The following is a 23,745-nucleotide window of genomic DNA, read 5'->3' on the forward strand; positions in this document are numbered from 1 at the left end:
CCTGCTGGTGCTGTGTGGGATCATTTGTTTCTATGGGCTGCAGGACTGTGTTTAGCTCTGTCCACGTGACAAGCTGATCTCTGTAGTGCGTAACGTCTTCAACCCCCCCCCCCGCCCCCCAGACTATGGGGGATTTATTTATTTCCTCCTCTTCCTCCTCTTCCTCCTCTTCCTCCTCGTCCTGCTCTTCCTCATCCTCCTCCATCATCAGCGGGAGGAGCGAGCGGCAGCAGCGGGACTCGCAGGAGGCCGCACCGGGGAGGAGACAGGATGCGAGCCGCCGGGACGGAGAGGACACCGGAGCCGGCTCAGCTGAATCCCGGAGGAGACGACCTGACTGCAGAGTGAAGAGCGGACGGTGAGGGGGGGGGGGTGATGGAGGGATGGAGGGTCAACCAGCGGGTGTGTGGAGGGTGTGATGCCGGGTGAAGGTGCACAAACAGCGGCTCTCTGACCGGTGCAGTGTCCGGTCAGAGCTCCACACACCCGGAGGTGGACAGAGCCATGTGAACAGTCTTCATCGTCTTCTTCTTCATCCTCTTCTTCATCATCTCTCTCTCTCCAGCGGCTTCACTCAGGATGTCTGGCCCGGCCGGACCTGCACCGCCCCCCGGACCGGGACCGGGGCCGGACCTGAGCCACCTGACGGAGGAGGAGCGGAGCATCATCCTGTCGGTGGTGGAGCGACAGAAGAAGGAGGAGGAGAAGGAGCAGAGCATGCTCAAGTAAGGAGGGAGCGACCAATCATCACTGACTGATGGTGGAGGTGACGTCAGCCCAACAATAATCAATAATCAGCTGAGATAATAAACAGCTGATCCAGAACCAGTCAATGTGCACGTGATCTGCTTCCTGTCACTCTCCCACAGTCAAAGTTCCTCAATGAGAATGAGCTGTCACGAGTTTTGAAAAGTCAGTCTCTCTAATGCTAAGCTAACGTTAGCAGTAGAGCTTCCAGATGTTGGAGACCACAGGTTATGATGTCACCTCATTACCCATCAGCCCCTGCACTTGACCCAGAAGTTGAATGACCCACCACCACATAAACACCTGCTGTGACATCACTGGTTGGGGGCGGGGCAGGTGACATGACGGACAGTTTAGACCTGGTGACGTGTTTATTTTGTCGTTTTTCTCTTTGTCTCATTTGTTTATCTTCTTTTGTTTTCTTACACAGAAAACCGATCGTTGCTTTCAGCTCGTTACTTCATGTGTTCAATTAGTCATGCTTCGGTTTTCATGTTTGTTTCTGTTCTGACATCATCATCATCATCATCATCATCATCATGACATGTGTCTGCAGGGATCAAGAGGGAATCAAACCTCCGTCAGCCTCGTAAGTACCTCGTGTCCGTGTGAGCAGCTGTCCCGGTCACACCTCCTCCTGAACCTCACTGAACCACTTCCTGGTTCACAAACTGGCCAAAATCCAAATGTCTGCACTTCCCAGTCGAACAGTTCCTCATCCAGTCCACAGGAGGCGCCATTTAGCTCCTGCAGACGTCCAGGTGCAGACTTCACCTGATTTCATTACCCACAAGTCATTGCAATGTGAACATGATCTTGTAGTTCTACCATTGACTGAAAATAAAGCTTGTCGCCATGACAGCTCCCAAGGTGAAACCAAATCATCTCTATCGCCCCCTGGTGGCTGGCTGCAGTATCGGCCATAGACCCCTCCTCCTCCATGTAAGCAGATGGGACATGGACCAAACTGAAACGTCAAAGTAGACGTTGGAGATGGTTAGTTTTAGTCAGTTCTCATCACACGATGTCGAGTGTGGGCGGGACCTTGATGCCACGCCTCCACTCCACAATTACTGCTACACAGACTCTGACTGCAAAATAATCCCCCCCCCCCCCCCCTGTGTGTCTGGAGACGAGTCGTCCATCTTTATTTACTGTCTAGGATTTTTCCGGTTTCAGACTTAGTAACATTACTTGAAATTACTGGTCAGATTATGATATCATGATACAGAACATTGACTTTCAGCTGTGAGGTCATCAAACATCATCACAATGTAATTTGTTAGTGAAGTAAACAAATACACAAAAGATACAAAATGGCTGAAAAGCAGGAGACCTGACTTCAGGCCGTGTTCTGTGACGTGCAGGTTCACGACGTCATGATAGACAAGTGAAGCGTGGGAGTGATCAGTCCAGATGACGGACATTTGGATTCAGCCTCAACTTCAGTCCCCCCACTTCCTGTCAGATGAGTCTCTGTGTCACCTGGGCAGGTGGAATCTGTTGTCGGGGTTCAGTCAGTTGGTCAATAACGTTGCCGCCAATGTGTCCGACGTTCTGCACGTTAAAAGTCCGACTGACGACAAGTCGCAGACGTGAGTAGAAAACAGAAACTGATCAGAGGTCTGTTTCACACCTGTGCAGTTTCCTTCATGTTCCCTCAGAGGTTGTTGGATCAGAACCTCGAGAATCCAGGTCGACTTTCTGCTCGGGTTTTGATCAGGTGACCGAAGCTGCAGTCAGAAAGTTGGAAACAGGAAGTCACAGACACGTTCAAACCCTGTTTGTGTGTCTTTGTAGTAAAATGTTTTTTAATCAGTGATCACGTGACCGAGTGAGGGAGCAGAGACACTCTTCAGCCCGGTGCCCATCCCTCACTTCTTCATGATCACCTTCAAACTTCCAATGCTAGTTCAGCTAATGCTACATGTCATCAGCCGAAGTCTTCTAAACAAACTGCGACCTTTAACCTCTGCCCACACAGGAAGTTACATCAGCAGTTTGAGATGTATAAGGCCCAGGTGAAGAAGCTGGGGGAGGAGCCTCAGGCCGCTCAGACAGCGAGGGCAGAGTCTCTGACCTGTGGCGTCTGTCGACAAACCAAGATGGCTGACGTCTGTGGCCGAGCGTGCTGCTACTGCCAGAGCCACTTCTGTGCCCGATGCGGGGGGGGGGTCCCTCTCAGAGCCAATAAGGTAAAAGTTCCAAATCAACCAAACATCAGGAGAAACTCGTTAGTGAGGGTTCCATTCAAAGGCTTCGTGATCAGAATGAGTCCATCACAGATTCCAGATGAAGTTCAGACTCTTATCTGTGTGTACTGATGTATTATGATTTGCTAGAATATATGAAAGGTTCTATTTGCAAGTTTCTGCCAGTGCTACATGCGTAATGTTAGCAATAGCACGACCTCAGAAAGGCTCGGCTGCAAACTTCAGCCCTTCACTTCAAGTTCTGCAGATTGCACATGTCAAAGGTTCTGTCTGGTTCTGCAGATACGACCCAAATAATTGCACCTGTGAACAGCAGAAAGAACCCTGGTCACATGGTCCATTGGACACGGACCTAAGGAACCGTTATGATCACAATGGACTGAAGTTTCCCTCTAATCAGGGTTTCAATGACGTCATTAAAAAGCAGTTGTCGTAGGTACTGTGTCTGAACACTAGGTGGAGCCACATGTTATGAAGAAACATGTCAACAGCGTCAGACGGTTCAGTTTTGTAGAGAATTCATTTGCAGCTCGTTGAATAAACGATATTGTGTCTGTGGTGTTTCAGGTGATGTGGGTTTGTAACGTGTGCAGGAGGAAGCAGGAGATTCTCACTCAGTCGGGCGAGTTTCATTCCAACACAACGTCACAGGGAGGTCCACAACCACCAGTGCAGGGGTTGTCGGAGGGAACAAGACCCTTGAGCAACGGAGACACAGATCGGTCAGTTTGAGGAAATGTATATTATATTGTTTACTCATCTGTGAGAACAAATGTCTTCAGGATGAAGAAGAGGAGCCGGGCACGAAGAAGATGAAGACGTCCACTTGGAAACACGAGGAGATTCCAGATCTTCTGGTGATGAGGGCCGACCCGGTGTGGATGAGCTGTAAACAACAACACTGATCTTTCCACAGCAGAGTTTGTACGTCATGTCCCGCCTCCTGCTGCTCTCCAGGCTCCACCCCTCGCCTGGATGTTCCCACATGTTCCTGTTCGAACGAGTCGGACCCGACAACCTGCTGCTGCTGCTCAACAAACACCAACTACACAACATGTCAGGACAGAGTTCATGTGTAGCTTCACAACTAGATGTCACTGAATATCGTGTGTGTATTCAGTGTGTACATCCAGAGCGCTCAGCCTTTAAAGGTCATTGTGAGACTGGACATTGGGCGAGAGGCGGGGCTTACCCTGGGTTGGTCATCAGCCAATCACAGGTCCAACATAAAGAGACAACCAACCAATCAGTCTCCAGTTCAGTCTGCATGTGTCTGGACTGTGGGGGGCAGTGGGACACAACAGAGAGAACATGTGAATCCTCACAGGGAGAATTCAGGATTCAAACTGGCAACCTTTCTGACGGTGGAGTTGTTATGGAAACCTGTTCTGTGGACTAAAATCAGACGGACTCTTAATTAGTTTGGTTTGTTGTTAATTAAAGAGTTTACACAAACACACACACACACACACACACACACACACACACATAATCTGATTACCAGATTTGTAATCCTGCAGTTCAGAGACTCGCTGCTGCTGCTAAATACAGACACATGCTAACACACTGTAGGCTAACGGAAGCTAACAGGCTAACAACATGCACACACACATGTCCCTTCCTATGTGGGTGGAGCTAGAGAGGGACAAGGAGGACGTGGGAGGGAGTCTGGATGGGGCGGAGTCTGGTCGGTGTGGGCGTGTTTTCAGTTATGATCCAGATATTATTTATAAAGCTGCTGACTGTGTGTGTGGTTGTGTGTGTGATTGTGTGTGTGTGTGTGAAGAGGTTGAATGTGTCGTGCGTTGAGTCGATATGAAGCTTCTCACCTCCGACAGCTGAAGGATAAAGTGTAAGTTTGTTTGTTTGTTTGTTTGTCAGCAGGATATTGAACTGATGTGAAACACGTTGGAGGGAAGAAAATAATTAGTCTTCATGTTGTTGACGTCAGACGTCTGTCACTCTAGTTCTTGTGGAATGAAAATGTAGATTTATGAAGCTTTCGTTTAAAACTCTGCACTCAAACAGAACTGTTCGCTCACACTCAGATTTCCTGTAAGATGGAAGCGTTCATATCTGTGATATTCAAGCTTCAGTGTTGTACAGTGGGAGGAGCCTGACAACAAGTCGGATCTTTCTGTTTGGTTCGTTGATGCTCAGGAGGCGGAGTCCCTCAGGATCTGGTCACGATGGGGGGGGCTACCTCGGTCTGGAGGAGGCGGCTCTACGGGCTCAGAGGCGACCAATCACAGATAGACGAGGCCGCTGGCACTCACAGGTGAGTTTGATTTGACATCTTGGAATTTTTATAGTTTATTTAAAACAATTTGTATTCAATATTCATCATGAACTTTATTAAGTTTTATTTTTAATCAGATTTTTATTGAAATGTTTATCAGATTACAATCACAACTAAAGTATCTACTAAATGATTTTGTTTGAACCTCTGTTTCATTATAGGTATTTATTCATGTTTAGTCACAAACACACTTACAGGACCTAGTGTTGTCAGTCCCTGATGATGATGATGATGTTGGTCTTCGTCCCCCCCCCCCCCGGACCAGGACCTGGACGCTCGTGAGCGGCGGCGGCAGGAGGAGGAGTTTCAGGCCCGGTACCGCAGTGACCCAAACCTGGCTCGTTACCCGGTGCAGCCGCAGCCGAGCGAGGAGAACATGAGGATTCTGGCGCAGGTCGGCCGGGTCCGACATCAACGGCGCCACAGTGACGTCTCCCTGGCACCGGCTGAGCCCGACCACCTGACCCTGAGGCACACAGGTGGGAGCAGGACTGACAAACTGTTAATGCCTTGCCAAGGGCACTCAGTCTGATATGTTTTCTTTCCTGTTAGTTCACCGTCACAATCGACCTCAGGGATTATTCGGATCTGAAGGTCAGAGGTCATTCTCTGTGGACCGGGCATATAATCACATGAGCCCCACGCCCCCCCGCCGCAGCCCGCTACCCCAGCAACACCTGGACCCGAGCTCCGCCCATAAGAGGAAGGCAGCCAATGAGAGCATGGTGCAGAGAGGGCGGGGGATGGGGAAGATGCACGTGATTGGTAGCTTCAGCAGCTCGGAGGAGGAGCTAGTGACCAGTCCAGAGTACACCAGCTGTGACGAGCCTGACAGTGAGTGTTGACATTTCAACTGCTAACTAAACGTGGCTAAATGCTAACCGCCACCAAATGAAGGTAAAAGGCTAAATCTGTACATGCTAACAGCTCAGTTCATGAGGCAGGTGGTTCTACACCTGGTCCAAGTCCTGATGTGGAGCTGGAGCTGAACCAGGAAGTCCAGTGACATCGGGTTTGTGTTCTCTCACCGTACTTAGCTCGGTGCGATAATCCTCTTCCAGCTGAATACAGTCTGAACAGCTTTACACTGCACTTCGTGTTCCAAACACCAGAGGGTTCCTCCTAGAACTCGGAGAACCCAGCATGCAGATCACAGTAGAACTCTGACTTCTGACAGAGGAACTTAATCTCAAGAGAGAACCACACTAATACAGGTTCTGTGTTTCATGGTTTATCTCCTGGGCAGATCTGCTGGGAGGGCTGGTGGAGGGCCCCTCCACTTGTTAGGTTGGTGGTTTGATCCCGGATCCCGAGCGTGAATTGGACATGTAATAGACGAGAAGCTGCTGTTCTGCAGGGATCCACAACTGTTCTCTGTGGCCTTTTCACTTGTTCTGTAGAGTTCTGCTGTTGTTGCAGTGGATTCCATCTGTTGTTATGGCTCTGCTCCAGTTCTGGAGGGTTCTCCTGCTGCTCTATGGCTTTTGTTCCTCTTGAATCAGCAGATGTTCCATGATTCAGGATTCTGCTTCTGTTCTGTTGTGTGTGATTTGTCTTGTGCTGGTCTTGAAGGCTCTGGAGAACAGTGTTGGGTCAAGGCTCTCTTAGTGTCGGTGTGGTTCTCTGACGTTCTGCTGCCCAACGCGTTGCAGCTTAAGGTGCTGAAAGTGTTTCTGTCGTCTCAGGAAGTCAAGTGTCATGCTGACGAGTTAATCTGCTGTGTCCCTCTCATTGGACCAGAAGTCACATGGTCAGAGATTATGAACTCTAACTGGCTCAGAGGCTTCTTGGCTCCTTCTCTCAAGTCTGGAGGTGACGGAGCAGCTCAGACTCTCTTTCTCCGCCGCCCTGAACATACCTGCTCATAAATGAGAACCAATACAACTTCCAACAGACGTTCAACCTCGACCATCCTGGCCCAGAGGACTTTGGAGGATCTTGGAGAACGTGGATGATCCAGATTTGAAGAGAACATCTATCCATGGCTTCTCCTGTGCTGCTACAGAATCACCGCTTCTACCTTCGTTAAATCGGATTAAAAGAGGAGAGAGTGGATTACCGGCCCACCTCAGGAGTCAGTGCAGACACAAGGTCGCAGGAGGCAACCGCTGACCCACCAGACAACACGTCTGACAGAGAGGGCTGGTCAATGTCATCGCAGCTGCTGGATCCCTGGTGATCTGGAGGTTTGGTCATTTCCTGGTGATCTACTGGATTTCACAGACTCTGATCTGGTGAAAAGTCGGAGAAGAGTGGAGGAGAGGGGTTGAGGGTGCAATGTTGGCCCCAACCTGCCAACCTCGGCCAGCATCCAGTTTACAGCTCGACCAACCAGATCACTTGTAGACGTCCCAACCACCTGGATGTGGAAGCCAGGTCATCAGCTGTGAGCTGTGAGCCATCTGCAGTGAAAGAGAAGCTCGCTCTGTAACAAGCAAACACGGGAACCACAGACCTCAGATCTGCTCAGTGCTCTGACTAATCTCCTTACAGACAGGTATGAACTGCTCTGCAGCCTGCAGCCAGAGCTCAGGGCAAACAGCACCCACAGGTACAGTGAGGAGGTGGAGGAGAAAGGAGCTGCAGGTTCACCTCCTTCTCTTCTTCTGTCTCCTCTTCCTCTGCTGAAGCATCCTCCTCCTTCATGGCGTTCACACAGACCTGTGAGTACTGAAGTGTGTGTGTGTGTTTTAAAGCTGCTTTGACACTGGTGTGTAAAGACGGATTACTGTTTGCTGGAAGGTTCAAGCCCCCCCCCCACCACCACCCCCCCGGCCCCCGACCACGATCCAGAGACCTTCGTCTAGTTGTTCAGAGCCAGAAAGCAGCCAGCTCCTTTCTCTGCTGAACGTTGCATTGTGGGATACAAGGAAACTCCTTTTGTGCAGTTTTACAACACGGCTCCTCCAGGTGGCGTTGTTCCGTGTTTACTGATTTAAAATCAACTTTAAGTTCTGAGCTCTTCACTCTTTCTCCGTGTTGTTCTCCTTGTGTCGGACTTGTGTGCTTCTTCTCCACAGTAGATTCTCACTCTCTTATCCATTTCGTCTTGATTCGTCTGTTATGTTGTGTAACGTCTGTTGTGTGTGATCTGCACTGATAGATACACAACAAGGCATCGTCGTTTCTGTGTTAATGTGCATTTAGGCTCTGATGCAAAATCTCTCTCTCTCTCTCTCTCTCTCTCTCTCTCTCTGATGAACTCTCTCACAAGTAATTTTATAAAATAATGTGTCCCCTTACATCATCACATTTAGTTTGAAGCTGCTTTTAATCACGTTTGACCTCTGACCTCTGACCTCCACCCTCTCCTCCTGGATGTCTGGTTGTTAGGAGACATGGACAGCCAGTGGTGGGACCATGGTTCCTGGCGTGGCGAGCCTGGGCCCATGTCTATGGTAGGACTGAGATCCAATCATCTTCCAGCTCATTGAGATGAACTACTGTTTGTTTATATTACTGTTGTTAAGCAACCACATGTATGTCCACTGTGACTCCTCAGCATCCGGTCACATGGCAAACGTCCAAGGATGGAGAGCGTCTGATTGGTCGAATTCTTCTGAACAAGCGGATGAAGGACGGGACAGTTCCTGCGGATACGGGAGCGCTGCTGGGACTCAAGGTGACAAACTCCTTCTTCTTCTTCTTCTTCTTCCTGCTGGTTATTAACACGATCGGTTCAGTGCCTTGCTCATGGGCGGTGTGCTCTCAGGTTGTTGGTGGGAAGATGACGGATTCTGGTCGTCTCTGTGCATTCATCACCAAGGTGAAGAGAGGAAGTCTGGCTGACACCGTGGGACACCTGAGACCAGGTACTCCATCTCGCTGAGGTTCTTTGATCCTATCGATGCTTTTACGTTGTTCACCGATGACTCATCACGTTATGATGTATGGAGAGGCGGTGGTCTAGTGGCAGAAACTTTTGACTATGGGCAGAGAAGGTCTCTGGTTCGTCTCTGGTTCGACTCCACGGAGAAACAACAGAAGACGAACCTGGCTTGATCTGTCCAAAAATCCAAGAGTCTCCCTACCCTGTCTAGTGCCCCTGAGCAAGGCACCTTACTCCCCCAACATCTGCTCCCCGAGCGCCGTACATGGTCGCTCACTGCTCTGTGTGTCCTGCACCAGATGGGTCAAAAGCAGAGGTTACATTTCCCTACCTGTTTGTGTGCCTTTGCATGTCTGTGCATGTGTTTGGGACGAATAAATACATCTATTATCTATTAATCTATTAAAGTGATCTGAGTGGTCAGTGGTCACGGTGTCGACAGGCTGTGATATGATATTTAAATGAATATGCTAATGAGTGTAAAACCTCTTGTTTCATTTTCCTCTTGTCCTCCGTGGTTCAGGTGATCAGGTTCTGGAGTGGAACGGCAGGGTTCTTCAGGGAGCCACGTTTAATGAAGTTTATAACATCATCCTGGAGTCTAAACCAGAACCGCAGGTGGAGCTGGTGGTGTCCCGACCCATCGGGTGGGTCCAAGGTCACACAAGGGTCATATTACAGAGACTAAGGGGTTTTACAAAATATGACAAAAAAGTGTTTCAGACATTCTATATGGCCTCTATACTAAACCCCAACTGCCCCTGATGGCTGTGCGGCTCTCATAGAAACAGACTGCGTAGATCTACTGTAAAGCCCCTTGAGTGGCCATCACAGCCAGTTGAGCACAAACACTGAAGCACTGGATGTTCTTCAGAGAACTTGAGGTTCTGTCACGTTAACGGCTTGGTTGTGATTTTCAGAGACGTGTCCAGGGCAGCAGACGGTTCCCACATCCAGCTGGTCTCCAGTGAGTCAAGAACCCACAACTAAAACCACAACACTGGTTCTGAGGCTGTAGGACCGTGTTATAAACTGTACGTTCTGTGACAGGTTCCAGTTCCTTCGACTCACAGAAGGTCGGCCCGTCCATCTCAGTCACATCTCCCATGAGCCCCAGTGTTCTTTCCGGACAAGTCTCGGTACGTTTACACCAGGAAGCTCTGCGCTGCCACACGGCCCTCGGCCAATCAGCTGTTGGTTCACCCCATGGTGATGTGTGTGTGTGTTTCAGACTGTGAACAGGCGTCCTCTGGTTCCCAGAATTCAGGTAAACTGTAGAACACAGAGAGAGTGACAATGATCTTTTCATTCTCTGTAGTTATTAGTTATTAGTTATTAGCTGAATTGACCCTTTATTTTGTTCATTCTTAACTAGTGTCAATGACGTCAAACCTCCGCCCACAAACTTCAAAATATTAGCGAAGTAGAATATTCCGTCATGAATGAGTTTCTATTTCTGTTCGACTGAGTTTATGGGTTCTGTCCTCAGATGTTACCAAGGTTTCCTGCTGGATAGGTGAGGGCCTATTCGATTTACAAATACTCATGAGCAAGGTTCCACATCTGTTCTCTGTTTTTCTTCTGGCGCTGTAGCGCTCCTCTGTCAGGGTTTGTGCTTCAGCTCTGGGTTCCTGATCCATTGATATCAGACAGTGTCCGTGTTGGACCGTTTCAGCTTTTCCCTTTAGGAGCCTAATGTTCTTCAGGGCTCATTCGTTGTTCTTCCAGATTCTACATGTTTTCCACTTTTGTTTTGGTTTGCAGTTGGTTCTTTGTTCTTTGGGCTCCTGATGCTCCGTGGCTAGCTCGGTAGTTAGCAGATGGATGGATGGAACTAGTCTTTAGGTGGATCTAAGTCTTTACTGTTGTGCCAGGTTCTCCTGCTGTTGATTGTGTTTCCTCAGGGTTGTAAGTCTAACCCTAACCGCTGCGTGGTTCCTTTTTATGTTGTACTTTGTGTTTGTTTTGATTTAAAATCTGTCCTGCAGGTGAAGCTCTGGTACGATAAAGTCGGTTATCAGCTAATCGTCACAGTTCTTGGAGCCAAAGAACTTCCCTCCCAAGACGACGGCCGACCCAGGAACCCTTACGTCAAGATCTACTTCCTGCCTGACAGAAGGTCAATAAAAGAACCAACCTGCTTCCTTTTCTCCACTTTGAGAGTCATGGGGTTCTTTAACCTGCAGAAGCTCTGATCTGGTTCTCTATAGCTATGATTGGCAGTTACTTCTCTCCTTGCAGTGATAAAAGTAAGCGGAGGACGAAGACGGTAAAGAAGTCGTTGGAGCCTCGGTGGAATCAGACTTTCATGTACTCTCCGGTCCACCGGAGGGAGTTCAGAGAACGCATGCTGGAGCTGACTGTCTGGGATCAGGCCCGGCTCAGAGAGGAGGAGAGTCAGTTCCTAGGAGAGGTCAGGAAATATGGAGAACGCTCAAAAGACATCTGATGTGAAGTCGTCCGAAGAGAAAGTCTTACAAACCAGTGTGTTCTCTGTGTTCAGGTGCTGATTGAACTGGAGTCGGCTCTGTTGGACGATCAGCCTCACTGGTACAAGCTCCAGCTTCACGACGTTTCCTCTCTGCCACTGCCCAGTGCCTCCCCCTACCTGCAGAGGAGAGGACTGCAGCCTGAGCCCAGTCAGACCAGCAGGCGGCTGCAGAGTGAGAGAATAACCCTGATTACTCTGATCCTCTGTGTGGCTCCCACTACGTGAATCATTGTTTTATCCACATTTTATTATCACAAGGTCTTTCTTCTTCAGTTCATCATCTTGTTTTGATTTAAATTTCACTCATTTGTCAACTTTCCTTTATTTTCCTCCCATGATGCTTAACCACATAAAGGTCCTTACTGTAAGCCAGGTAATAACAGCTCTGTGTCTGTTGTGGCTGCTGACCGTCTGTAGCTTCTTCTTCCTCCTTGGCTTTTCCCGATGTGATGCTAAGCTAACAAACTTCCTAATGATATTTTCTGTGGCCCAATGATGTCACTGTACTGTCGCCAGTCTTTGTTGAGTGGAGGTGTGAGTTTTAAAATGATGGTAGTTTAAGGAGCAACTGGGTCTATAAAGGTGGCGCAGGTTCTGGTCCAGGCTCTGGTCCAGGTTCTGGTCCAGGCTCTGGTCATCTCACACCAAGATTACTGCCCCTCCCTCCTGGCAGGTCTACCTGCTGCTGCCCTCCGACCTCTGCAGCTCATCCACAAAAGAGTTCCTCACATTGTTTAGAAACCCTTGTGTGTGTTTGGATGCTTTATCATCCATCAGGTCTCAGAAAGGTTCCAGCCTTTAGTCAGAGTTCCATCTGTCTTCCATTGTCTTTGATGGAATTTCAAAGGATCAGCGGTGTAAAGTTCTTCGAATCCTCAAGAAGGTTCCTGTTTTCAAGGCTATCGCAGGAGTTTTTTGAGAGGGCTAGAGGTTTGTGAAAATGTTGCAGTTGTGCATTGAGAGACTAAGTGTGTTGTTTCAAGGTTCCCACACTGGTCCTTGTGAGGGCTCTGCAGATCAACCGAGAGGTCTTAGGGTTCTACATATTGTAGTTTACTCAGGGTAAAGCCAATGTGTCTCTAGGAGACACATTGGCCTTCTAAAAGGTTCTTGAAGTAATCTTTTTACTCAGAAGGAGTGGCAGAGTTCCGAGGAGATGTTGAGTGGACTCTCTAAGGGGGGGGGGGGGGGGGCGGGTGCACTGAGTCTCCTTGAAGGACATTTTCCAGGTTCCACAAACGGGGTTCCAGTTGTGTAAAGGGCTTCTATGGGGATCGTTGGGATTATTCAGTAGATATCAGTCCAGGGTTTCCTGAGGCACTTGTTGACATCATGAAGTAGCTCCAGTAGTTCTCAAGGGGTGGTAGGACTGGTTAATTGGGTTTCATCCGCCCTTCATTCTGACCAAAAGATTTCTAGAGGGTTTCAGGCCAGTAGGTGGGGTCCACTCAAATGGAATGTATGAATCTGTTTCCTGTCTTCCTGGACTCTTTCTGTTTGTGTGTCAGATTAGTTGTTCCTGTAGAGGATTACTGAAGAGCTGCTTATAGGCTTAAATGTCCTCTCTGTGTCTCAATGTCTCCACCTCTCCTGTAGGGTCTCAGAGGATCAGTGACATTGAGTTCTCAGATTACGACTGTGAAGACGGCATCGGGGTGATATCAGGTGAACTCCATGTCCCATCATGCACTGCAACATCTGCAGCTCTCTGTTAAAGCCCAGACTAAACACATTCCGGAAAATAGAACCAGTTCAGAACTATTTATCCTTATATTCATTTCAAATGTTCCTTTTAATAATCGTTTTCCTGAAACACCTGAAACCACTGAACTGTTCACTTTGTGATTCTTTGTGACCACTGCTGGTCTGACGGGGACCTTAGAGCAAAGCATTCTGTAGCAGTTGATGGTTCAACTCCGGCTCTGTTTCTTTGTGTGCAGATTACAGACAGAATGGGCGTGACTTCCATAGTTCCACCCTCTCAGTGCCAGAGCAAGTGATGTCGACCAATCAGTGCTCCCGATCCGATCTGGTCCGGATGAGGTCTCGGTCACCGAGCCAACCGCTGCCTCACAGGTAACAGCTGCTGCTCTGTTGAGGTTTGATCATGTGACACAAGAGAACTCCAGATGAGAAGAATCAAAATGGAGAAAGAAGAAGTCTGATGATAGAAGATGAGAACAGATGTAATGAGATTACAAATGAGATGAGTGAAAGAAACGTTCCATGGATGTCCATTGGTCTCAGCTTCATATTACCACCACTCACTGTTATTCTTTTCTTACCTTACTAACCCTAACCCTTTGCTGACACCTGACCTTTGACCTCCGACCACCTCTTACCTGTGAACCACCCTGACCTTCGACCTCTGCTGACCTCTGAACTGTGGATAGCAGTGGCAACCCTCTGTACCCGCTGTATCGAGAAGACGCTGTGCGACTGCTGCGAGGTTCGAAGCTGAGCCGAGCGTATTCTGACGCCGGCCAGTACAGCAGTCTGGACAGGTAACCATGGAAACCCACACCTGACCTGGGTCACCTGACCTGGGTCACCTGGCCGGCTGTCAATCAGCACACGTCCTGGACAAACGTAGTGTAATATTGTGCTTAAGGGGAAACTTAAACTAGTGTACATCATGCTGAATGCAGCATCACCAGATTAACCACGCCCCTCTGCTGCTGCCGAAACCAATCAAACCACACACTGCTCTATCTCAGGGGTCCACCAGGACCCAGGTCTGGAGGGGATTTGGTTGTGTAGTTCTGGTTCTAGTACTGGTTGTAGTTCTGTTGCAGTACTGCTCTTTGTACCACTGCTGTGCTTGTTATATACTAGTTGTAGTATCGGTTGTACTACAGCTAGTATTTGTAGTAGTGCTGGTTTCTGTACTGGTTGAGGTACTTTCTTTGCTACATATTCCTGCTTGAAGTACAAATCACTTTAGTTTTCAGGTTAATCCACGGCTACTGGACACAACTCTGCTGGATACTGTTGGTTTGTGTACTAGTCGTACCAGTTCTCGTAGTCCCAGTTGCAACGGCTTTAGAACTGGTGGTGCTGCGTGTACTGGGGACAGTATAGGCTTGATTGTTTTTTTGTCCAGATTCTGTCCTGGTTGTTGGTTGTGGTACAGAAAGTTGGTCAGTTGTGTATGACTGTCTGTTTCTGTATATTCAGGAGATCACTGAGGAAAATGTCTGTTACCAACTCGCTCGATTCTCAAGACAGGTACTGAAGTTATAGGATGAGATTTAGAGGAGTAGTATTTGTTGTACTAGTAGTTGTACCTCTAGTACCATGATTGGAAGTAACCTCGTTCTCATCTTCCTTCGTGCTTCGGTCTGTAAGATATATGAACGGTCCGTACCACGCTCCCTGGACAAACCCCACGATGAATGGAAACTGTGAGGACTACAGGTGAGCCCCAGGGTTTGTGGGTAATGTAGTGTAGAGGATGAAGTGGACTTTAGATTCATCGTGATTGGGAGTTGATACCTTTCTGTTCTTCAGTCAGGACTTCATCCCAGACTTCCCCTACGACCCCGACACCTACGATGAGGATGTACACAGGTAACGGGCTGACGGACAGTTTGACTTCCAGACAGTTAGACTAACATATGTAGATGTAGAGGACAGTCGTAGTCTTTCTGTGTCCCGTCCTTATCATCCCACAACCATGCTGAGGTGTCTTATGGGCCAGAGTACAACAGCTTCAACTTGTGGTCCTTGTTTAAACCTTGTCATTTCATCTGAAGTTCTCCAACGCATCCTGTGATATTTCAGTTCTAGAAAGAGGCAGAAACAAAATTCCAAATTTGTAAAAGGAGGCTGTGGCTGAGGGGTACAGCGGTCATCCTCCAACTAGAAGGTCGAGGGTTCAATCCTCAGTCCTCATCTGCATGCAGAAGTGTCCCTCTGCCAGATACTGACCCCCTCAATGGGCCTTCATAGATGTTGAATGCACTAATTGTAAGCGTCCACCAAATGACATGCACTGTAATCAGCATGCTAACTCGCTCACGGTGACAATGCTAACATGCTGGTGTTTGGAAGGTTTTACATTTAGCATGTTGGAGTGTTGATGCTTGTTAATAGAGTTTAACCTCTGGAAGGCACAAGTTTGAATTTGTAGTTCTCTGTATTTGATCAGAACTTCCTGCTTCTATCTCCCAACATTGTTCCTTGTCTCCTTTATCACTGAGGCCTTCTGGGAAATGTAGTCTCAGAATCCTGACAGTTTTCTTTGAGGATTTCTTCTTCTTTGTTATTTTATTTACATCCGTCAGTGCCGTACACTTCCTGTCACCTGACCTGAAGCCTTTCACTGGGGGTTGTCCTGGTGAGGGGGGGTGACTGTTGTCATGGTGATGTGCAGGTACAGTCGGCGGTTTTTCTGCAGTCGCTCTCGGTCAGCGGACCAGCGTGCGATGGTGGACCAACCGCTTTACACACGCTCACACTCCACAGACCGATGTGACTTCGTCCAGGTGAGGTCTGGACGCTCCGCCCCCCCCTCACCTGCCTGCACCAGGTGACTGGCGACTGACCTATCAGGAACCAACCTCGTCGGTGTTGTGTTTGTTGAATGTGTTTTTTCATCCAGGAGAAGTCGTCTATCTGAGGACTGACCACACCCCCGAGGGTTAACCCCACATGGTTTCTGTACTGCTGCAATTCATTTGTTGAGTTAATCCTTCTTTCTCTTTCTCCACCCTCATATCTGAGCCTCGTCTTCTTGTCTTTCTGATTCATGTTTATTTGACAGCATGTTGGCCTCGCTTGTTGGTTGCATGAGTTTCTTGATTCCTAAGGTCACTTAGTTTTTTTCTAAATCCTTGGTAGTTGAGTCGTAATCCTGCTGTGAACTCAGGTTGAATCCAAACCTCCAGCTCCAGGACCACAACACTGAGCCCCAGCAGATTCTGGTCCTAAATACTGAGAGACTGGAACACAGAGGGACACAATGAGAACATTCCCTCTCTCCTCCTCCATGGGAGTTAGTTCAAGCTCCTCTGAAGACTTGACTTGAGCTGTCTTCTGTCTTTGAGCTGTTATGGTCGGGGGGGGGGTGTAACACGTCAGTTAATTAGTGAGTTCACAGGATCAGAAGTCTGGACATTGGGATTCAGCCTGAGAATCGAGTGTCTGGTCTAATTCCCTCAAATCATATCAATCACTGTAACCATGGAATCAGTCTATTGATTGATTGAAGGCATTTTAATGGTGTTAGCCATTAGCTTGTTGTGTGTGCATTGTGTTGCTAGAGCACAAACTGACATCAACAAAACCATTAATCTTACTACTGACATTTAATATCTGACCTTTGGCTTCAGTCCTCCCATGTGACCCGTACTTTGATTTCTTCCTTGGTCAAACAGAGTTAATCCTCAAAGTGGATCGACCCAGACGAGTCCGTCAGGAACACCGGTCTGTGGCCGCCGAGTGCGCCAGCTGCCCATCGCCCCCCCCAAAGGAGCTCTGGACAGAGGTACGCACTGTTTTAAACCAACACAGGTTTTTTAATGCAGGTAAAACTGCTGTAAAGGATGATTGACGATTGATGATCAGGTCTTTTTGTTTATTTATTGACAGACAAATGAAGTTTTCAGGTTTGACTGTGACTTGTAACTGTGGATCATCAGTGATCACCTTGTGTCCTAGACGGATCTGTAGTGATCTAACAAAGAGTGGTGTCTTTCAGATGGAGAACTCCCTGACACTGTGCAGACAGGTACCCACTGTGACCTTGTGAAGTTCACCTGCTCTGGGTTCCTTTAGTTTAGAACTAGAACTGTTCTTATCCTTTGTTGCACTTTTGAAAGATTAACTTTCCAGTGATGTAGCATTAGTCACGTGATGTTATCTGATATTAAACTGTTGACTTGAGGTCACAGTGTTGTTAATAATGAAACATTTGACTTAATGCGTCACATTAGAGGTGAATCTTGTGCATGTTGAGAGATGTGTTCAAATCAAGAACATTTTATTTCTATTGTGCCAACCATAAGAGAAGTTACAGTAGTGTCCCCCAGCAGGCGCAGGTTGATACCTCACGGTTTGTATCTCATATGGTCTGAACACATCTAAAGTCAAGGTGTTCCTAATGATGTGAGTATCTACTCCTGGCTGCGTGGTACTTTCCGATGAGATCCTGGTCCTGGTTTATAACCAACTAAGATCCCTCTGAGAATCCTCACCTTCATGTGGTGCCGAGGTCTGCGTAGCTTGATGGCTGTTGTTAGTTGTGTAGCAGGTAAACTCCCGAAGACAAACAGGTTTGAGGTTCAGTCCTGTGGACGTGAAAAGTGACAAATGATCAAACGCTAACTTTCATGTGACTGATCACTGAAAGGTCCTGTCAGTGAGAACTAGGGAGGAAACTAGAGAAGCAGGTCATGTGATCATTCATCAACTCTTTGTCTGTCTTCATCTTTGATCATCTTTTCTTTTTCATCTTCTCTGTGATCTTTTATTTTCCATCAGTTTTGGCCACGTCTTCCACGGGAGCACCACCTTCAGCCCCTCCCACTTCCCACATACAAACCCCTACTGTTAGCCTTCAACCAGTACCTCCTCTTATACGAATCCAAGCCCCGCCTCCTCCTGGACCTGTACTGCCTCACCTAAGCCCTGCACCTGGACCTACACCAGCACATGCACCTGCACCTGCACCAGCACCTGCACCAGCACCTGCACCAGCACCAGCACCAGCACCTGCACCAGCACCAACACCAGCACCAGCACCAGCACCTACACCAGCACCTGCACCAGCACCAACACCAGCACCAGCACCATCTGCGGGAGCCCCAACCCCGGCTCCTGAAATTTTACCGACTTCTACACCAGCACCTGTTGCAGCCACACCTGCAGCTTCCCAAGTCCAACCAACTAACACAACAGGCGCCCAAGCCCCACCCCCAGCTCCTGTGGTCCAATCACAGTCACCTCTTGAACCTGACCTGCCCCCTGCACCTACTCCAGCACCTGCCCCCTCCCCAGCCCCGCCCCCACAGACTCCAGGTGTGTACAAGACGTCATTAGTGGTAAACTAGTCATTCAAATTTTTATATTTCAGTCTCCATCATCTCATTTCATTTTTCCTTCATGTGTTTACCTCTGCTATATCATGCTGATGTCATCATACCTGTCCATGTCAGAGCCTGAAACGTGCTCAGCAGCAGCTGGAGGGACCAGGAAAGGCAAGTTGTGATGATGCTCGTCTGATTGTACTGATCCTGTGTGGGTGTCCAGGTGTGGTTGTTCAGGTGTGGTTGTTCTGGTGTGCAAGGTTTTGTTAAGTAGGAGGTTTTGAGTCCAGCTGGTTTAACTGGTTTGACGTCAGATGGACACCTGGACAGTTCAGAGTGCTGCTGAAGTCTGACCAATCACCTCTCTCTGTCTGCAATGATGTAGAGGTCACATGGGAGGACCAGCAAAAGAAAGCTGCCAATGGTAACGTACCAGCTGTTAGCCACGCCCACCTATAGACAGGTAGCTCCTAGACCATGTGACACATTTGTCACCTGAGTAAATGGAATTACTCACCACAGGCTACAAGAATTCAACAAACTGTCGTTAACGAGGCTAATCAGGCTAAATGTTAAGATACAGTTAGCTTTGAAACTTTAACTTTCCAATCAGAGCGATTAACAATCAGCAGATTGATCTTTGTCAAACTGTTGTTGATGATACGATGAAGCCAGAGGTGTTTGATTCCTGCAGATGAATAACTATTGTGAGATTGATCTTGTGTTGTCAGCGTAGATTCAGAAGTTACATCAGCTTTGTAGTTTGTTCCCTGAAGTCTGAATGTGAAGCTCCGCCCCCTGCTCGTGGTTGAACGAGTGAATTTCCTATTTCTGTGATTTCATCATTATGATGTCGTCCATGTCGTCAATTAGTCAGAAGCATAGCGAATGGTTTTATCTTCTGAGTAATATTCTATATAACAGTCACTGTTATTTCTAGTGTACATCCAAAAAATTAATATCTGAATTTATATAAATCCATCAGAACTGGATTTGTCTCAATGCTTTCTAACCTCTGCTCCTGTGTCCCTGCAGGTGTGATGAAGGATCCGTCAAAGGTGAACACACAAAAACACGTCACAACTTCTGACACAAACAAACACTGACGAGGTCTCACACCTGCTCCTCATGTTCTGTGTCCAGGTGAGGGACAGCTTGTCCTTTAAATCATCAGACAGTGACGTCAGCGACGTGTCGGCCATGTCCAACGCCTCCGACACTCGATCTGCACCACCACTAAGGTGAGTCCAGGAACCAATCACAGAGCAGCACAGCCAGAGGTTAAACTTTAACTCTACGAGGTTGAACGATAACTGCATGTTTATATTTGTGGTTTTTCAAAATGTCCATTTTATACGTCGCGTTGGTGATGTTAACATGTTATTAATTTACCTTTTTCTTGTTGTTAAAATTTGTCTGCATGTTAACTCAGCATGCTCTTTCTGTTAGCTTAAAGAGTTAGCATGTTAGCATGTCTGTCGCTGCATGTCTTTGTCCGCATGCTCCTGTTCTTTGTCTCATTGGCTGACGCAGCCGGTCGGAGGCCCTAGATGGTCAATCAGTGGAGTTGGGGGCGGGAACAGAGGGAAAACAGGAAGTAGCGGCAGAGGGCGGAGCCTTACTGCAGAAGAGCGAATCGATGGAAGAGGCCGAGGAGGAGGAGGAGGAGGTCAAGCCTTCAAAGTAAGGGAGCAACCAATGAACAGCCTGGAGTCAAACCACTCATCACAGCAACGGTGTGCCGCCGCCCACTCCTATGTGTGCTGCTGTTACCCCCCCCCCCCAATCCCCGCCCCTGTATGCCCCCTCCTCCCTGGAAAAGAATTGACAGGCATGGGTCCCCCCCCCCCCCCCCCCCCCCCCCCAGGTAACTCCCAGGTGTGAGTGTCACTGTCCCTCCCCTTTTGGTGATTGACAGCTGTGTCCCTCTCTCTCGCCCCCCGCAGGCCGGCCCCGGTGGCCGGAGCTCCTCTCACGAAGTCCTCAAGTGTCGGGGGGGAAATCTGCTCGTTGGGCAGGAATGACGACGACGACGATGAGAAGAAGCGACGCTCGAGTTTCGGAGCGAGGATGATGGGGATGGTCGGACTGGGAAAGAAGAGTCAGAGCGCCTCGCAGCTCAACCCAGAAGGTCAGAAGACTCTACTGCAGATACTCAGTGTTGATGGGCTCATATTCAAACCCCGGTCTTCTCTCTGTTGATCTCTCCGTCCATCCAGAGGAGGAGAAGAAGAAGAAGGTGGTTAGACTTCCTGTCCAGAGGAGCATAGAAACCGGTTTGGCTGTTGAGTTCAAATCTCGTTTCACCAGACAACCGAGTCGTGACCCGGACGCTGAGGACCCCAAACCTGGAGCGTATGAACTTCTGTTACTCCTCTTTTTTATTCTGTCGCTCCTCTTCACTCCTCTGATTCTTCATCTTTGCACTTCTTTAGTTTTTATTCTATTAGAGATCATTTAATTCACTCTCGGTTTCTGCAGGTTGATCTTTCCGGGTGTGAAGTTGGCATCGGACCAACAGTTCACTGGGTTCCTGGAAGGATTAGGCCCCGCCCAGCTGGCTGGACGGCAGACCCTGGCCACGCCCCCCATGGGTAATGACCAATCAAAACCTTATTAAAATTACTTCTTTTGTTCATTATTCATTTTATATCTAAATACACATATATATTATATTGATGAGTCATCGAATATTTATTCATGTTTATGTCTATTCAAGTATTAAATATTAATTTATTCATGTGTGTATATATATACATATATAATATATTATTTGTATATTGAACAGTATGTTAGTGTTTACATTTGTACATCCATGCTTAATATTAGTACCATTGTTTACAGTAATATCAGTATCTATCAATTAGTGGCAGCATTGTTTGTATCAATATAATATAATATAATTTATGTTTTATATGTATTTATATATATATATCCAATAGTATAATGGTGTTTACGTGATTGGCTGTTGATGATCAGGTGACATCCAGATTGGGATGGTGTTCAGGAAGGAGCGTCTGGACGTGGAGGTGATTCGAGCCCGGGGGCTCGTGGGTAAACAAGGCAACAAGAACACTCCAGGTGAAACACTATACTGTGCTACACACCAAACAACACAAAACACCACAACAGACCAACATTCTCTGTAACCCTGACAATGCAGCTCAACCTCTCGATCACAGTCTTACTCCAAATGACATCCTCACCACTAGATGGCAGCATTCATAGACCTGTCGTTTATCTTCATATACAGTTGTCAACAGGAAGGTGTGTTTCTTTAAATAAAGTTAAATGTACAGATTCAAACAGGATCGTCTACTTCCTGTTGTCATCGGAGGTCGTTCTATCATGAACAGGAAATTGAACGAGTTAAGGGAGAGAAACAGCACCACCTGCTGGAGGAGTGATGAATTATACAAACTGTCACACTGCAACTGCATTTGTGTTTATAATTTGTGTGTGTGTATGTGTGTGTGTAGCTCCGTATGTGAAGGTGTACCTGATGGATAACGGGAAGTGTGTTCTGAAGAGGAGAACTCGTATGGCTAGAAAAACACTGGATCCACTTTATCAACAACAGCTGCAGTTTGAGGAGAATCCAGAGGGAAAAGTCCTGCAGGTCACACACACACAGACACACACAGACACACACACGCACACACACAGACACACAGACACACACACACGCACACACACACAAACACACACACACCTAACTAAACCTAAAGTAGTAACCTCTGTCTTCAGATCATCGTGTGGGGAGACTACGGCAGAATGGACCATAAATCCTTCATGGGCGCTGCTCAGATCCTATTGGATGATCTTGACCTGTCCATCATGGTGATTGGCTGGTTTAAACTGTTTCCTGCCACCTCATTGGTGGACCCTGCCTTGGCGCCTCTGACCAATAAGGAGACTGAGGGCAAGTCGTAGTGTCAGGAGGCGGGACTAACCACACCTCACAGTAACGAGAGGGGGAGGAGGGGACATGCTGTCTCCGGGTGGTCCTCAGAAGAAGTCCCATGATTCTCCTCCTCTGTTGCATGCTGCATGATGACGTCACAGTGATGTGTAACAGCGTCATGCAATGTCACTGGGAGGAGAAGGGAGGCTCCGCCCCCTGATGGTGACACAGAACCACCCATACACAAGACAAGGCCTCGTACCAGAGGATGCTGGGAAAAGAAAGGACAAGAGAAGCCACGTGACCTCCAGTGGCCAGCCAATCACAGCATCTCCTCAGGAGTCATGTGACTGTTACGAGGCCTGTCCAGAACCCATAGACTCCAGGTAGTTTCCGTGGCGATGCAGGAGTACGGAGTTCTGGTTCTTTTTGTTTTTGGAACGATGAGAGAACATGAAACTTCCACTGGGAAGAACTTTAAAGAAAAAGAGAACATCGCCTGCAACGTCAAAATAAAAGATTCTCAAAGATCAGTGGTTGTGTGACTTTGAACAAACTTCACGTGTATTGGCTCTTCCTGGTTTCCAGATCCTGTTGGGAACATGAACCTGGTTCACCAGGTTCTACTGGTATCAATGTGAAAAACCCTGTGAACCATCATTGACGTGTCCTTCAGACCTGGAGCTCCAGGTTGTTTGCTGTTTCCAGTCTGACCAGTAGAGGGAAGCAGATGTCCTCCTGCTGTTTGATCGATAAAATACTTTCAGGTTCTTACAAGAACGTTCTATCAGTTGAAGGTTTGTCTGATTACTGATTCTTGTGTTTGGGTTTAGAGCGAGGACACACTGAGTGACACTCCCCACAGGGGGCTGGGGTCAACTCCCTCTTTAGTGGAGAACACACCTGGTGGCGACGGACAGGTGCCACAGATCCTTCTGACCCAGAGCACGGACTCTTCTATTCACTTTGCACAGGGACACTTCACCACCACTGAACTTAACTGGTAGGACAGTGTGTGGGCTCGGGCCTGGGGACGCCCAACAGACAGTGTCTCAGGTGGTGAAGTTCAGCTGAGAGCGAGAGTCCTCCACGTCCTCCCTCCTCAGTCAGTCTGTCTCCATGTAGATAAGTGAGGCAGACCACAGGGGAGCTGCACCCCCCAGGGACTGACTGTTACAGGGTGACTGATGGCCATGAGCCTGGGACCCGCCGGTTATAATAAAGAGCCAGTTCA

The 23,745-nt window shown here is 48.1% G+C and overlaps 1 protein-coding gene across 16 annotated transcripts; it reads left to right on the forward strand.

The window, feature by feature from the left end:
• The first annotated feature begins 219 nt into the window (after nucleotides 1–219).
• rims2b (regulating synaptic membrane exocytosis 2b) lies at nucleotides 220–23,044 on the forward strand. Of its 16 annotated transcripts, none has more exons than XM_062409551.1 (37): nucleotides 220–358; nucleotides 566–725; nucleotides 2,732–2,942; nucleotides 3,528–3,682; nucleotides 5,121–5,238; nucleotides 5,525–5,738; nucleotides 5,812–6,093; nucleotides 8,593–8,657; nucleotides 8,762–8,881; nucleotides 8,972–9,071; nucleotides 9,612–9,735; nucleotides 10,009–10,055; nucleotides 10,139–10,227; nucleotides 10,320–10,355; nucleotides 11,077–11,207; nucleotides 11,330–11,501; nucleotides 11,592–11,751; nucleotides 13,176–13,244; nucleotides 13,520–13,655; nucleotides 13,973–14,083; nucleotides 14,757–14,807; nucleotides 14,928–14,996; nucleotides 15,090–15,149; nucleotides 16,958–17,067; nucleotides 17,281–17,310; nucleotides 18,063–18,599; nucleotides 18,737–18,778; nucleotides 18,993–19,031; nucleotides 19,643–19,665; nucleotides 19,751–19,848; nucleotides 20,141–20,290; nucleotides 20,554–20,738; nucleotides 20,827–20,962; nucleotides 21,089–21,201; nucleotides 21,587–21,688; nucleotides 22,087–22,226; nucleotides 22,355–23,044. In XM_062409551.1, exons 2-37 carry the CDS (start codon nucleotides 580–582, stop codon nucleotides 22,538–22,540), a joined length of 4,557 nt encoding a protein of 1,518 aa, XP_062265535.1. In that variant the 5' UTR covers nucleotides 220–358; nucleotides 566–579; the 3' UTR covers nucleotides 22,541–23,044. The 16 variants fall into 16 exon arrangements, with proteins under 16 accessions (XP_062265535.1, XP_062265536.1, XP_062265541.1 ...); XM_062409552.1 differs by having other exon boundaries at nucleotides 13,976–14,083; XM_062409557.1 differs by lacking the exon at nucleotides 20,141–20,290.
• Nucleotides 23,045–23,745: the final 701 nt, after the last annotated feature.

The sequence above is a fragment of the Platichthys flesus genome, chromosome 17, assembly GCF_949316205.1.
Source record: "Platichthys flesus chromosome 17, fPlaFle2.1, whole genome shotgun sequence".
NCBI lineage: Eukaryota > Metazoa > Chordata > Actinopteri > Pleuronectiformes > Pleuronectidae > Platichthys > Platichthys flesus.